Below are 17,158 nucleotides of genomic sequence, written 5' to 3' on the forward strand. Positions count from 1 at the left end.
GCCTCAAATCTCATTGTAAACCACATGAACTCAGATTCAACACAACACAACATTTCCTCCATTTAGCTGATGAATGTAAAAACAGCCTTCTAGCGTCAAACTCTGCACAAACATCATTCTCCACAGTATAATAAAAGCATTAAAATAGTCACACAGAGAGGATAAGTAGGGGAGACTAACCTGCCCGACGTGCTGGCTGTCATAGAGAATCACGGATCCAAAGGTCAGAGTTTGGTAGTTTTATTGCCGGTAAATAAATAAAAAACAGTGTTGTGAAAGCATCCAAAGGCATTCAACATGTTTCAAAAGCGTAAAAAAACAGCGTCAAAAAAGCTCACGAAGATGATTGGCAATAAAACTTAGGCCTCCCCCTCTCTATCCATTCACAACAAAATAAATTACAGGTGAATAAGTGATTCTACCGCCAACAACACCACGTGACCCAAACTACCGTATGTGACCATAGAGAGGTGTCCAACAATAAGCCGGAGTATACCTTGCCCCCAAAAATCCTAACATCCACGGAGTCCACCTGTGAATGTCTGAATGAATGAACAAATGAATACATAGTCAAATGATTTTAGAAATTAGTTTTTTGTCTGTCTTACAAAAAGCAGTGTGTAGAGTGTGTCAGATGTCTATGAGTTGTTAACAGCTCCACCAAGTAGTGATTTTGCCTTCTAAACATCTCCGAATATTTAAGAAATCATCAGAAGATAAAATCACCGGATATGGTTCAGAGTTTTTGAAAGCAACAGGGTTTTGTTGTTTCTTTTTAATTAATAAATGTTCGTATTAATTAAATGATAGTATGTAAACCATTGCAGTAACCATAAGGGACCACAAGGTGGCGGTTATGCACTATGCGATAAGCGACGTGGGTGTATGTGAGGGAGTAAAGGAGTCCAACAACGTTCTGGGTTTTGCTCATAACTTTTAGTGCGGTCTCAATACAGTTTTAACATCCAGTCATTCAGTTTCCCTCTTTCTTTCTGTCTTTCTGTCTTTCTTCTCCTCTTCTCCGGTCTCTCCTCAGCTCCACATTGCCCCCCGCAGTCTCCACAGCGCCGCCAAGTAGCTAACACTCACATGCATTAAAGCTGGCAGGCAATAATTCAGTAAGACCAAAGTGAACTATAATTCAATAACACATGTTTAACTTATGTTTACATAATTTTTACCCATAAAACATAACTTCACTCTTACACTATTATAGTCTGTTACTAGTGCTTACTGGTTTAAAATCCAGGTTGTCAAAAGCTGCAGGCGTCTCTCTGTTTGCATGATAAGACATATGACCACATGACCCATATTACCGTATGAGACCCAATATAATGTGTTCAACAATAACCTGGACTTTGTACCTGTCTCTTACCACTGAGTCCAACTCTGAATGTCCATGCAGTTGTTTTTATAAAAGGAAGCATAAAGGAATAAATTGGAACAGAGACCTTTAAAGAATCCCAACATTAAGGTATATTGTACCAGGGATTTTTAGTTGGTGTTGTTATTTTGATACTACAGAGGTCCTAGAAGGGTTTACTGACAACCACACTGCAGATAGTCATTAATTGTACTCTAGTGCCCCCTGCTGACTCAAAGTAGTAGGCTATGTAATCCCTAATATATGAAACGTGAAGCACCTTTGAACCTGGGGTTGAACCTCTATTCTGCACCTGTAAAATAGAGGCACTGCTACATGATCATCAGATATGTTTATGAGTGTTATAAGGAAATGACCCCAAATGTCTCTGTTGGTTACTTGAGCTCATTAAAAAGAAAATCTGCATTCCTTTTGTTTATGAAACAGGAATTAAAAAAATCCAAAATATTTTAGTTTGCATATTTTTATTAGCTGTAACATGAGTACATGTAACAATCTTTGACATATATTTCATTTTGGTTCATTTTTAATTTTGATCATGAAAATACACGATCAAACCAATCAACTGATTTGATAAATACATAAATAGATACATAAATAATAAATAAACTGTATGAAAGCAAATAAATTAAGATGGAGGCAGATTTCAGTTCTTGGTGATTAGAGATGAAGCCAGCTGGTTGACTCTGAAAAGATGAACTTTCATTTCCTTCCTGATCAGCACCCAGACTTCAGCACTGTGGCCCTACAGACAGAAGAAGATTATTATTAAAACATAGATAGATAGATAGATAGGTAGATAGATAGATAGATAGATAGATAGATAGATAGATAGATAGATAGATAGACTTACCATTCGTCCAATAAGACCTGACAGTCTCTTGAAATACATGCGCAGCTTCTTGTTCTTGTGGCTCCCAATCTGAATGAATAAAAAGCCAAATGATTTAAGAACTTCATTTTTTTTGTGTGTGTGAAGTCGGGCTCACATTTCAGATGTCTATGAGTTGTTAACAGCGCCACCAAATACTGATTTTTCCCTCTAAACTTCTCACATGCTTTCATTTCAATAAATGTTCAAATGATCCAATATTTCAGCAAAAATCAAAGATTAGAGAAAAAGTCCAAAAACTGAAAACACATTTGTGTATCAGAAATTTGTTTTTTCTTCTTTCCTCTCCCATTAATCATCTCAGCAGCCCTCACATTTATCTGCTGACCCTTTGGAGGGGCCCCACCCCTAGGTTGGGAACCGCTGGACTAAACTAGCTAACTGTACTTTTACTTAAGTAGGATTTTCCATGCAGGACTTTTACTTGTATTGAGTATTTTAACGCTGCTGTGTTGGTCATTTTACGTCAGTAAAGGATCTGAATATTTCTTCATCAATCTTTTAACCTGAGAAGAAGTGAGGCTGTGTTCCTCCACATTTCTGAGACTTACACAGGAGCGCAGACCATCAGCCTGCTCGCTGACTACATTGACAAAGTCGTCCACTGTGTTCTCCTCCCAGGATGTAGAGTTGTGATCCTCCTGAAACAGGAGAGCCATCTGATCCAGAGTCTGCACAATGAAACCAAGACGCTCCCCAGCCTAGAAGAAGAAGAGGAAGAAGAGGAAGAAGATCAGCCACAGATTGTAATACACATGAAACTATTCATTCAGTATAAGTTATTTTGTGTTTACAGTTGCAGTGGATAAACGTTCAGGATGACTCACTGATGCTTTGGATGCCTGGGTGTACAGATCATGAGGGAAGGCCACCTCCAGTTCAGCATCCTCAGTGGTGTTGGTGGAATTATTAACCTGCAGCACACAAACACAACAGGTGTTAATGAAGTAAAGTGAGTCCATTAAGATAAATCACTGTAAACATTGCTGTAAAAAGCAAACCTACCATCATATCCAGTAACTCTGAAGACCTTTGATTGTACTGTCTGAATTTATGATCCAACCATCTGCAGCTCAGTGAGGAGCCTGCGCTGTACAGGCTGAGGAGCAGGCAAGACAAGAAGATCCTGTTCATCATCATTTTTAAAGGTATCAATTGATTTTGTGTGGGGCAGATTCGGATGTCTCCTGGTGATGTGTTTGAGCTGACCTGCAGCTCCTCATTTATAGCAGCAGTGTGCACCTTTTTCACTTTCCGAACACCTGTGGGAAACACTTTTGTGGCTTTCATTCAGTTAAAAGTCATAATAAACCTCAACATGTCACACAGATTTGAATTTGTGTCTGTATGAAAGATTTATCTCACAATAGAAAAATATCACAGAAACTTAAAATATCATATTATTATTTTAAAAAGACTGAACAGCTGTAAAGTAAAACCAAAGACAACTCATGTTATAGATCATTTAAAAAACATAAAATCAAACTCAGTTCACTATTGATAATAATGAAACAGCTCAGTATTCAATATTAGAAATTATGGCATTATTATGTCAGTATTATGAGACCCAAAATTGATTAGTTTTTAATGTAATTTCTGTCACTCAATGATCACTTTTGTACTTTTAAGATTTTAGGAATTGTTTTTTAATGATGTCATTGCGCCTTTTTCAGTCTGCACGCTGACCAGTACGACAGAAAACACATTAAAAAGAGACAATTGTTGGAATTACATCATAACTTCTGTGCGGACTGATAATAATTATTAACCCATGAAGCTGTGTGTGTGTTTACAGTGTGTCCTCTAAGTGCAATAAATGGGAAGTTCCTTTAGAGAGAAAATGAAAGTCAGAGTGTGACTGCGGCCTGCGCACTGACGCTCATTCATAACTAATCATTGACATTTCAACTTCAGCAGAACTGTGAGAACCAGGACGCTTATTGAAGGGGGATTCTCCTTCACCTTTTAATCTAACACAAGGAGCCTTTTATATTTCACCTGTACGTCATCAAGTGTCTGAAAAGGAATCAGCATTTATTGATGGTGTTTTATTTCTATGGTAGATTTATAGTAGTTAGTATTTTCAGTTTTTTCTTTACAGTGTTTTTGTATTTGGGGCAATGACGTGATGCAACCCAGTGTCCAATTGGTGTAACCAGTATTTTTTCATAAAAAGAAATATACAAGAAAAGAAATGTGAACTAAGATGTGGAATAAATATAATCCACTTTTACAACATAACACTGGTTTCTAACTGATTTTACATAATTTGTCGCAAATTATTCAGAAAGAATTGTTTTTTAGGAAATGTTCTGCTCAATATTTGCAAAATGCATAAACATGTCAATGTAGAAATACTCCAAAAAAGTTTCTTTTAATTTGATGTTTTAAGATTAATTCATTCATTTTAGAAGTATATTTAAATACACTGTAGGTGATAAAATATTTAATATTTATCATTCTTTTGTGGTTACACCATTTGACATTTTCAGAAGCATTCAGTCTTACTTTTGGTAAAAAATGGTGAAAATGTCATTTCAAATGATATAAAACCAAAAAAAATACAAAATGTACATTTTAACAAACCTGATGCTGCTTTTAAATTATTTTGAGTTACTTATCTTGCCAACTCTTATTTGTCACAGAAGCATTTTTAAGATTTCAAGCATCGTTCATCTACAAAGTATTAATACCTTAATTTGATTCACATGTCTTGTCCTTTTAGGCTTTTGAAAGATACACATGAAACACAATAAAAAACGTGCCACAAACCACAAAATGAAAATACTCATTACTACAATAGAAATAGAAGAGTGTCAGTGTGCCGGCCGCAGTCACACACTGACTTTCATTTTCTCTTTGAACTTCCCATTTACTGAACATTGTAAACACACTTACAGCTTTATGAATGAATGAATCATTATTATCAGTCCACACAGAAGTAATGATGAAATCCCAACTATTAAAAAATACATAAATAAATATTAAAATATCCTAAAATCATTATAAGTGACAGAAATTACATTCAAGAAGAATCAATTTTGGGTGTCCACAAATTTCTAGACTGACTATTTAAAACAGTGATTTTACTATTGTTTTTATAATATTTAGTTGTATTTTATCATTTTACCATGTTTTTAAAAAAGAAATTCTTTTTTCAGTTCTGTGTAAAACACTTTTAAAGTTTAGTTTTTAAAATGTATGCAGGGCACTATCAATTGTTTTGAAAACTGCTATAAATAAAAATATTATTATTATTATTACTTTCCCTTTAAAAATCACAATAATACTCCCATAATAATCCCATAATTTCTAATATTGAATACTGAGCTGTTCCATTATTATCAATAGTGAACTGTGTTTGATTTTATATTTTTTAGATAATCTATAACATGAGTTGTCTTTGGTTTTACTTTACAGCTGTTCAGTCTCTTTAAAATAATACCAGGAGTGATATTTTAATTTTCTGTAATTAAATCTATTTAAATCTATTTATTTTATCTATTGTGGGATAAATCTTTCATACAGACACAAATTCAAATCTGTGTGACATGTTGAGGTTTATTATGACTTTTAACTGAATGAAAGCCACAAAAATGTTTCCCACAGGTGTTCGGAAAATGAAAAAGGTGCACACTGCTGCTATAAATGAGGAGCTGCAGGTCAGCTCAAACACATCACCAGGAGACATCCGAATCTGCTCCACACAAAATCAATTGATACCTTTTAAAAATGATGATGAACAGGATCTTCTTGTCTTGCCTGCTCCTCAGCCTGTACAGCGCAGGCTCCTCACTGAGCTGCAGATGGTTGGATCATAAATTCAGACAGTACAATCAAAGGTCTTCAGAGTTACATACATAAAGTAGATAAATAAATACATAGGTAAATAAATAAACTGCATGAAAGCAAACAATTTAACACGCTCTGTATCTGACACACAGACAGGTTTCAGTTCTGGGTGATTAGAGATGAAGCCAGCTGGTTGACTCTGAATAGATGGACTTTGAGTTCCCTCCTGATCAGCTCCCAGACATCAGCACTGTGGCCCTACAGACAGAAGAAGATTATTATTAAAACACAGATAGATAGATAGATAGATAGACAGATAGATAGATAGATAGATAGATAGATAGATAGATAGATAGATAGATAGATAGATAGATAGATAGATAGATAGATAGATAGATAGATAGATAGATAGATACTATACTATAGATAGATAGATACTATACTATAGATAGATAGATAGATAGATAGATAGATAGACTTACCATTCGTCCAATATGACCTGACAGTCTCTTGAAATACATGTGCAGCTTCTTGTTCTTGTGGCTCCCAATCTGAACGAATAAAAAGCCAAATGATTTAAGAACTTGATTTTTTTTTTTGTGTGAAGTCGGACTCACATTTCAGATGTCTATGAGTTGTTTACAGCTCTTCCAAATAGTGATTTTTCCCTCTAAACTTCCCACATGGTTTAATTTCAATAAATGTTCAAATGATCCAATATTTCAGCAAAAATCAAAGATTAGAGAAAAAGTCCAAAAACTGAAAACACATTTGTGTATCAGAACTTTGTTTTTTCTTCTTTCCCATTAATCATCTCACCATCCCTCACATTTATCTGCTGACCCTTTGGAGGGGCCCCACCCCTAGTTTGGGAACCACCGGACTCGATGAGCCAATGGACTTCAGTATTTTCCATGCAGGACTTTTACTTGTATTGAGTATTTTAACGCTGCTGTGTTGGTCATTTTACGTCAGTAAAGGATCTGAATATTTCTTCATCAATCTTTTAACCTGAGAAGAAGTGCGGCTGTGTTCCTCCACATATCTGAGACTTACACAGGAGCGCAGACCATCAGCCTGCTCGCTGACTAGATTGACAAAGTCGTCCACTGTGTTCTCCTCCCAGGATGTAGAGTTGTGATCCTCCTGAAACAGGAGAGCCATCTGATCCAGAGTCTGCACAATGAAACCAAGACGCTCCCCAGCCTAGAAGGAGAGGAAGAAGATCAGCCACAGATTGTAATACACATGAAACTATTCATTCAGTATATTTTATTTGTGTTTACAGTTGCAGTGGATAAACGTTCAGGATGACTTACTGATGCTTTGGATGCCTGGGTGTACAGATCATGAGGGAAGGCCACCTCCAGTTCAGCATCCTCAGTGGTGTTGGTGGAATTATTAACCTGCAGCACACAAACACAACAGGTGTTAATGAAGTAAAGTGAGTCCATTAAGATAAGTAACACACAGCATTGTGAAAAGCAAACCTACCATCGTATCCAGTAACTCTGAAGACCTTTGATTGTACTGTCTGAATTTATGATCCAACCATCTGCAGCTCAGTGAGGAGCCTGCGCTGTACAGACTGAGGAGCAGGCAAGACAAGAAGATCCTGTTCATCATCATTTTTAAAAGGTATCAACTGATTTTGTGTGGAGCAGATTCGGATGTCTCCTGGTGATGTGTTTGAGCTGACCTGCAGCTCCTCATTTATAGCAGCAGTGTGCACCTTTTTCATTTACCTGTGGGAAACACTTGTGTGGCTTTCATTCAGTTAAAAGTCATAATAAACCTCAACATGTCACACAGATTTGAATTTGTGTCTGTATGAAAGATTTATCCCACAATAGATAAATATCACAGAAACTTAAAATATCACTCCTGGTATTATTTTAAAAAGACTGAACAGCTGTAAAGTAAAACCAAAGACAACTCATGTTATAGATCATCTAAAAAATATAAAATCAAACACAGTTCACTATTGATAATAATGGAACAGCTCAGTATTCAATATTAGAAATTATGGCATTATTATGTCATTATTATGACACCCAAAATTGATTCTTTTTTAATGTCATTTCTGTCACTCAATGATCACTTTTGTACTTTTAAGATTTTAGGAATTGTTTTTTAATGATGTCATTGCCTCTTTTTCAGTCTGCACGCTGACCAGTACGACAGAAAAAACATTAAAAAGAGACAATTGTTGGAATTACATCATAACTTCTGTGCGGAGGACTGATAATAGTTATTAACCCATAAAGCTGTGAGTGTGTTGACAGTGTGCCCTCTAAGTACAATAAATGGGAAGTTCCTTTAAAGAGAAAATGAAAGTCAGAGTGTGACTGCGGCCTGCGCACTGACGCTCATTCATAACTAATCATTGACATTTCAACTTCAGCAGAAGTGGCTGCTTATCTGTGAGAACCAGGACGCTTATTGAAGGGGGATTCTCCTTCACCTTTTAATCCAACACAAGGAGCCTTTTATATTTCACCTGTACGTCATCAAGTGTCTGAAAAGGAATCCGCATTTATTGATGGTGTTTTATTTCTATGGTAGATTTATAGTAGTTAGTATTTTCATTTTGTTCTTTACAGTGTTTTTGTATTTGGGGCAATGACGTGGTGCAACCCAGTGTCCAATTGGTGTAACCAGTATTTTTTCATAAAAATCTGATTATATACAAGAAAAGAAATGTGAACTAAGATGTGGAATAAATATAATCCACTTTCACAACATAACACTGGTTTCTAACTGATTTTACATAATTTGTCACAAATTATTTAGAAAGAATGTTTTTTAGGAAATGTTCTGCTCAATATTTGCAAAATGCATAAACATGTCAATGTAGAAATACTCCAAAAAAGTTTCTTTTAATTTGATGTTTTAAGATTAATTAATTAATTTTAGAAGTATACTTAAATACACTATAGGTGGATAAAATATTTAATATTTAATATGATTCTTTTGTGGTTACACCATTTGACATTTTCAAGATCATTCAGTCTTACTTTTGGTAAAAAATGGTGGAAATGTCATTTAAATGATATAAAACCAAAAAAATACTAAATGTACATTTTAACAAACCTGACAATATGTTGAAAGATATTTTGAGTTCCTTATCTTGCCAACTCTTATTTGTCACTGAAGCATTTTTAAGATTTCAAGCATCGTTCATCTACAAAGTATTAATACCTTAATTTGATTCACATGTCTTGTCCTTTTAGACTTTTGAAAGATACACATGAAACACAATAAAAAATGTGCCACAAACCACAAAATGAAAATACTCATTACTACAATAGAAATATAACAGTGTCAGTGTGCCGGCCGCAGTCACACACTGACTTTCATTTTCTCTTTGAACTTCCCATTTACTGAACATTGTAAACACACTTACAGCTTTATGAATGAATGAATCATTATTATCAGTCCACACAGAAGTAATGATGAAATCCCAACTATTAAAAAATACATAAATAAATATTAAAATATCCTAAAATCATTATGAGTGACAGAAATTACATTCAAGAAGAATCAATTTTGGGTGTCCACAAATTTCTAGACTGACTATTTAAAACAGTGATTTTACTATTGTTTTTATAATATTTAGTTGTATTTTATCATTTTACCATGTTTTTAAAAAAAGAAACATTTTCAGTTCTGTGTAAAACACTTTTTAAAATGTATGCAGGGCACTATAAATTGTTTTGAAAACTGCTATAAATAAAGATATTATTATTATTATTACTTTCCCTTTGAAAATCACAATAATACTCCCATAATAATCCCATAATTTCTAATATTGAATACTGAGCTGTTCCATTATTATCAATAGTGAACTGAGTTTGATTTTATGTTTTTTAAATGATCTATAACATGAGTTGTCTTTGGTTTTACTTTACAGCTGTTCAGTCTTTTTAAATTAATACCAGGAGTGATATTTTAATTTTCTGTAATTAAATCTATTTAAATCTATTTATTTTATCTATTGTGGGATAAATCTTTCATACAGACACAAATTCAAATCTGTGTGACATGTTGAGGTTTATTATGACTTTTAACTGAGTGAAAGCCACAAAAGTGTTTCCCACAGGTGTTCGGAAAGTGAAAAAGGTGCACACTGCTGCTATAAATGAGGAGCTGCAGGTCAGCTCAAACACATCACCAGGAGACATCCGAATCTGCTCCACACAAAATCAATTGATACCTTTTAAAAATGATGATGAACAGGATCTTCTTGTCTTGCCTGCTCCTCAGCCTGTACAGCGCAGGCTCCTCGCTGAGCTGCAGATGGTTGGATCATAAGTTCAGACAGTACAATCAAAGGTCTTCAGAGTTACTGGATACGATGGTAGGTTTGCTTTTTACAGTGATTTATTTATCTTAATGGACTCACTTTACTTCATTAACACCTGTTGTGTTTGTGTGCTGCAGGTTAATAATTCCACCAACACCACTGAGGATGCTGAACTGGAGGTGGCCTTCCCTCATGATCTGTACACCCAGGCATCCAAAGCATCAGTAAGTCATCCTGAACGTTTATCCACTGCAACTGTAAACACAAAATAAAATATACTGAATGAATAGTTTAGTGTGTATTGTAATCTGTGGCTGATCTTCTTCCTCTCCTTCTAGGCTGGGGAGCGTCTTGGTTTCATTGTGCAGACTCTGGATCAGATGGCTCTCCTGTTTCAGGAGGATCACAACTCTACATCCTGGGAGGAGAACACAGTGGACGACTTTGTCAATGTAGTCAGCGAGCAGGCTGATGGTCTGCGCTCCTGTGTAAGTCTCAGAAATGTGGAGGAACACAGCCGCACTTCTTCTCAGGTTAAAAGATTGATGAAGAAATATTCAGATCCTTTACTGACGTAAAATGACCAACACAGCAGCGTTAAAATACTCAATACAAGTAAAAGTCCTGCATGGAAAATCCTACTTAAGTAAAAGTACAGTTAGCTAGTTTAGTCCAGTGGTTCCCAACCTAGGGGTGGGGCCCCTCCAAAGGGTCAGCAGATAAATGTGAGGGCTGCTGAGATGATTAATGGGAGAGGAAAGAAGAAGAAAATAAGTTCTGATACACAAATGTGTTTTCAGTTTTTGGACTTTTTCTCTAATCTTTGATTTTTGCTGAAATATTGGATCATTTGAACATTTATTGAAATGAAAGCATGTGAGAAGTTTAGAGGGAGAAATCACTATTTGGTGGAGCTGTTAACAACTCATAGACATCTGAAATGTGAGCCGACTACACAAACAAAACCCAAACTAATTTTTTAAATCATTTGACTTTTTATTCATTCAGATTGGGAGGCACAACCACAAGAACAAGAAGCTGCGCATGTATTTCAAGAGACTGTCAGGTCATATTGGACGAATGGTAAGTCTATCTTACCAGTCTACTTTATTTTATTTTATTTTTTTATTTTTTATTTGTTTTTTTATTCAAATTTTTTAGTCTTTAAATTGAGCTCTTAATATTCCTTTATTGTTTTTATTCATTATTATATTGTGTGTGATTATATTGTATTTTAATAACTGTGCAGCAACTGAGGTTGTTTTTCAATGTGCTTTATAAATAAATTTGACTTGACTATCTATCTATCTATCCATCCATCCATCCATCCATCCATCCATCTATCTATCTATCTATGTTTTAATAATAATCTTCTTCTGTCTGTAGGGCCACAGTGCTGAAGTCTGGGTGCTGATCAGGAAGGAAATGAAAGTTCATCTTTTCAGAGTCAACCAGCTGGCTTCATCTCTAATCACCAAGAACTGAAATCTGCCTCCTTCTTAATTTATTTGCTTTCATACAGTTTATTTATTATTTATGTATCTATTTATGTATTTATCAAATCAGTTGATTGGTTCGATCGTGTATTTTCATGATCAAAATGAAAAATGAACCAAAATGAAATATATGTCAAAGATTGTTACATGTACTCATGTTACAGATAATAAAAATATGCAAACTAAAATATTTTGGATTTTTTTTTATTCCTGTTTCATAAACAAAAGGAATGCAGATTTTCTTTTTAATGAGCTCAAGTAACCAACAGAGACATTTGGGGACATTTCCTTATAACACTCATAAACATATCTGATGATCATGTAGCAGTACCTCTATTTTACAGGTGCAAAATAGAGGTTCAAAGGTGCTTCACGTTTCATATATTAGGGATTACATACTACTTTGAGTCAAACTCATTTCCGTTCAAGGGCCACATGCAGCCAAATTTGATCTCATGTGGGCCGGATCATTAAAAAGATGGAAGGGAGGAAGGAAACAAGGATGGAAAGAAGGGAAAAGTGATAAGAAGGAAAGAAAGGAGGGAAGGAAAAACAAAAGGAAGGAAGGAAGGAAGGAAGGAAGGAAAGGGGATTAGGAAGGAAGGGAAGAAAGGAAAAGAAGACAAGAAAGGAAGGAAGGAAGGAAGGAAAGGAAGAAAGGAAAAGAAGATGAAGGAAATGTGGAAGGAATGACGAGGGAAGGAAAAGAAGATGAAGGAAAGGTGGAAGGAAGGAAGAAAAAGGGATTAGGATGCAAGGAAGGAATGAAGGAAGGAAGAACAGAGGGAAGGAAACAAAGAAGGAAAGAAGTAAGAAAGGGAGGAAGGAAAGAAGGGCAGATAACAGGAGGGTGGGAAGAAAAAGAAGACAGGAAGGAAAGTGGGCCGGATTGGATGCCTTGGCGGGCCGGTTCTGGCCCACGGGCCGCATGTTTTACACCCCTGATCTAGAATATAACTCAAGCATAAAGTTAGTAGTGATCTTGTACTTAATATCATGTTGTTACACCTTCTGAGCCACTAGATGGCGGTATGCAGCCTTTACCACTGGTTCATAGTCCTCCAGTATAACCACGAAGAAGAAAGAAGAGGAGGCGTGTAGGTTGCTGTTGTAATGTGTTAGCTAATGATCACTTGAAAGGTCATCTTATAAAATCTCATGTAAGGTATTTATTTCGCGTGCATTTCGCTGTGTGATCAACTTTCCTGCAGACTTGCTGCGATGTCGCAACACAACCTGTCTGCTGTGAAGCGCTTAACCAAACCCATCCTGTTTGGGACACTGATAGTTGGACTAGCGACTGCTTTCTTCAACAGGTAATTTATCACATGTTCTCTTGTCTTTTTGGCTTCATTGTCATCTAAAAATCTTAACTATCAAACCTCAAATTGGGCCGTTTTCAATTGCACCTTGATCACCTCTGTCCCTTTGCACGTTCATCCTGCATGCTGGCTGCAGCTGTTATCATTCCTCCTGTTCATACTGACTATTAAAAGATCTCCTTCAAATGTGCTTTCAGTGTAAAGTGATGATCACACAGTCATTTAAAAGTACATGTGATCAGCTTCTATTGAGCTTCAGCAGTGTGAGTTAGTCATATCGAGTGATATCTGACACATTTACAGTCTTTATAGCATCAGATTCCCTCTTAATGTTTCCCTGTTGAGCTGTGGAGGAAGTATAGTAACTAAAAGAGGGGCTTTAGCATTAAAATAGACAAAAAATAGAAGTAAACTATCCACTAAAAGATCATAGAAGAACAAGAAAAGCTTCAAACTGAACCTAGAGACAAGAAAAAGGACTAAAAATGATTAATTTATATGTCAAATGTTGCTTATTAATGTTCTGTTGATGGGAAAACCTGTGATAAGTCATTTAATCTGTATGTGTTTGTATCTTGATTTATGGGAAAGAGACAGAGATAGTCAATATTTTAGTACCTATTCATGGGTCCCCAGTGTATTTGAAATAAACTTCTGTTTATCTGTCCAAAGCTTAGATGATATGCAATAAGTAAATGAATCAATTGACATAAAATTAATTGTAAAACTGTTTTTTATATAGTGTATTAATCATTTTAAGTCATATTTTGAGGAAAACAGTCAAAATTCTCTGATTTCAGCTTCTTAAATGTGAATATTTCTTACTGTTTTCTGATGTAAAGTGAAGATCTTTGGGATTATAATCAACAATTCATCGGTAATGAAAATAATTTTTGAGTTGCAGTCTTGCATTTATGGTTGATATCAGTAGATTTCTTAATGTCGTATTAAAGGAGTAGATATTATGTGAATTCTTCCAACATTTCTTACCTTCCTCCATCCAGACACATGTTCATGGAGGATCTGGCAGACATCAGGGCCCAGGAGCGAGCGCGTAACGACGCCAAGAGGATGGAAATCCTGGAGCGGAGGCAGAGGCAGATAGACGAGGTGGCAGAGAAGAAGAGAGGAGGGAGCAGCTGAGCACAGCAGACCTGAACTATTACTGACCTCACTGTTGTACCATGAAAAGCTTCTGGGGCTGAATATAATGATGAGCAGCTCTTCAGATGTGGACATTACATATTCCCGACTGTACAGAACCAAGAAGACCTTAATATAACAAAGATTTAAATACTGCTGGTCCAGCTTCCTCTGATATATCTATTTAATTAATCTTCACCCATCAGTTTCCAGTAGATAATAGAAAGCACAGTGTGTGGTTTGTTACAGCGCTGAAAGCCAAACTATGAGTCTGATAAATGCAACATCGGTGCGTAACATCAGGACGACTTCACACAGATCAATGGAAAATGTAATTAAAGTATTTGTGTGTCTGTTTTTAGACATGATTAATAATGATTAAATGATCAGTGTGCTAAAATATGAGGTCAGCTTCTCTTTCATGTACTTACACGTTTGTCCAGCAGGGGGCGGTGTTGCTCACAACTTAAAGGCCTATATTTGTTTTATACATAAATGGGTTTGGGGTTTTTTTTTAACCTCCAGAGCTATAAACAGGGTTGGGAAGGTTACAGATTACTAGTTACCCTATTTAAAATAAGTAATGTAACTATTTAATGACTTCATCAAAGTAATGTAACTTATTACATTTGATGACTTTTCTAATTTTCTAACTAATGTTTTCAGCTGTTAGGGTAAATGCTCCCTCCATCTGTCCTTCCTTCCTTCCTCCCTTCCTTCCTTCCTCCCTTCCTTACTAAGACCTAAGATCAGCTGTTAGGGTAAATGTTCCCATTAAGCACCAAAATCTAAGTCCAGCTGTGTTGTCATGGATACTGACATGATTTATAAGAGAGATCATTTCTTATAAAGCAACATTTATCTCTCATTGTAAAATGTATTCATTAGTTCATGTAGATTTTAGAATATAAAATAAAGATATTTGATGAATAAAGTGAGTTTAATTGGTACTGTGACTCCATTTAAGCTCATGTGTGCTCCTAATAAGTCCACATCATGATTTAGTTACTAAATATATGAATAAATATTGATTTCAAAGAATTAAAAACAGCAATATATGTATTCAGTAACATGTTAAATATAAAAAAATGAGGAAAAAACCCTCCTGAGTAAAATCTTAAAGGTCTGACTTCAGAAGTAAGCTTCAAACATTCCTCCCCTCTCCATCAATATACTGAACATATAACAATATAATGGTAGCAGGTTTAATTTGAATTTGAAGAACTGGTCAAACATTACAAAAAGTAATAGATGAAGTATAATTATATATTTTATTAAAACATGCCATAAAAGAAAAATCTACCAACAGTAACAGTCAATATTGCACTTAAATGAAAATGAAAGAAAAAAAAGTTCACACCAGATCAAAGTGCTTACTGAAAAGTGTACAGTACTAAAAATGTTAGTTTTCTGGTAACCTGGAAAGAAAAAAAAGCCGCTTCCGGTAAAATAAAAGAATCTGAAATAATGCTGATTAACAGGTCTGAACACCAAGACAGCACCAATGAATTCTGCTGCTTTCTATAAATAACGATCAATATGACCAATACTGTACACATCATGTCACATAGCTCAGAAGACAGATGGTCTGTTAGACTCACTACAATGACACAAAGAGACTCCCTTTAACACCAGAACCGGAAGTCCTCACCTGGACATCAGATGGTATCCAGTGAAGCTCATATGGTGAAACATTTTAAACATTAATTATTGATGGAGACAAAAAAAAACCATGTGGCACACAGTTATTCAGGACATCTGAGCATGTACCAAACCATTAAAGCGACTCTTACCTTTCTTGCATTTTACACAGCAACCCCTCCTCCCTCCTATGTCCCCGCACTCCCCCTCCCCTCCATGAACGCGCACTATAATAGTTTCCTGCCGTGTCCCGCTTTTATCTGTCATTATCAGTCGTTACTGTCTGTTTAAGGCTATCTCCGTGGATCATATAATGCCGTGGATCCACAACAGAGTCTCTTCCGGGTAGGGGTGCGCGCGCGATTACGTAATGCAGTAAAGGGGAAAACAGGCAATGGTCAGAGTTTTCACAGACTATTAACCTTCCTGTCGTCCTCCCGGGTCAAATTGACCCCTTCTGTTTTGACTCTTCCTTCCTTCCTTCCTTCCTTCCTCCATCCTTTTTTCCTTCCTCCATCCCTCTTTCTTACTTTCATTCCTTCCTTTCTTCTTTCTTTCCTCCCTCCCTCCTTCTCTCTTTCTTTCCTCCCCCTACCTTCCTTCTTTCCTTCCTTCCTCTTTTCCTTTCTCCCTCCTACCTTCCTTCCTTCTTTCCTCCTTTCCTTCCTTCCTCCCTTTATTCCATCTTTCTACCTCCTGTCTTCTTTTCCTTCCTTCCTTCCTTCCTTCCTTCCTTCTTCTTTCCTCCCTCCCTTCCTTGACTCGAGGACAACAGGAGGGTTAAGAGAATGGGATAATGATGAGTTTCTGTGCCTGGTGGTGGATCTCTCTATGGCTTCGTTCATACCGCAGTTAAAAGTGACCCATATCTGATTTGGTTCTTCTGACAATGTGAACAGCACAAGTCACATTGAATCTGACATTTCCAAATCCGATTCAGGCCACTTTCAAATGTGGTACTGAATCGGATACATATCGGATCACCGTTCTGTGCATGACGTCATTAATGATCAACTGAGCATCACTTCAGGAGCGTGAGCTGTTCACATCGCAGTCCGCAGACAGGCCACGTTTAAAAGTGTTATATGAACAGCCAAAAAAAAAAATCGGATTTGGGCAATAAATCGGAATTGAGCATTAAGGCCTGTGGTGTGAATGTAGCCTAAAAGTTTACAGTGCCAT

At 36.1% G+C, this 17,158-nt stretch overlaps 4 protein-coding genes across 4 annotated transcripts in view; 1 reads left to right on the top strand and 3 right to left on the bottom strand.

Moving 5' to 3' along the window:
• LOC128381463 (peroxiredoxin-like 2A) overlaps positions 1-17,158 on the bottom strand; it is a 223,662-nt gene that overhangs the window by 62,972 nt on the left and 143,532 nt on the right. The gene's annotated exons all lie outside the window — the stretch shown is intronic.
• Positions 2,031-3,413, bottom strand: LOC128381474 (interferon a3-like). Its single transcript, XM_053341495.1, has 5 exons — positions 3,282-3,413; positions 3,104-3,190; positions 2,828-2,977; positions 2,238-2,306; positions 2,031-2,129 (listed from the first exon to the last, which is right to left on the bottom strand). The coding sequence occupies exons 1-5, from the start codon at positions 3,411-3,413 to the stop codon at positions 2,031-2,033; spliced, it is 537 nt and encodes a 178-aa protein (XP_053197470.1).
• LOC128381473 (interferon a3-like) lies at positions 6,228-7,694 on the bottom strand. The gene is made up of 5 exons (XM_053341494.1): positions 7,563-7,694; positions 7,388-7,474; positions 7,125-7,274; positions 6,551-6,619; positions 6,228-6,326 (listed from the first exon to the last, which is right to left on the bottom strand). The coding sequence occupies exons 1-5, from the start codon at positions 7,692-7,694 to the stop codon at positions 6,228-6,230; spliced, it is 537 nt and encodes a 178-aa protein (XP_053197469.1).
• On the top strand, positions 10,297-11,859 carry LOC128381470 (interferon a3-like). The gene is made up of 5 exons (XM_053341490.1): positions 10,297-10,428; positions 10,512-10,598; positions 10,713-10,862; positions 11,383-11,457; positions 11,761-11,859. Exons 1-5 carry the CDS (start codon positions 10,297-10,299, stop codon positions 11,857-11,859), a joined length of 543 nt encoding a protein of 180 aa, XP_053197465.1.

Source organism: Scomber japonicus, chromosome 20 (assembly GCF_027409825.1).
Source record: "Scomber japonicus isolate fScoJap1 chromosome 20, fScoJap1.pri, whole genome shotgun sequence".
Taxonomy (NCBI): Eukaryota; Metazoa; Chordata; class Actinopteri; order Scombriformes; family Scombridae; genus Scomber; species Scomber japonicus.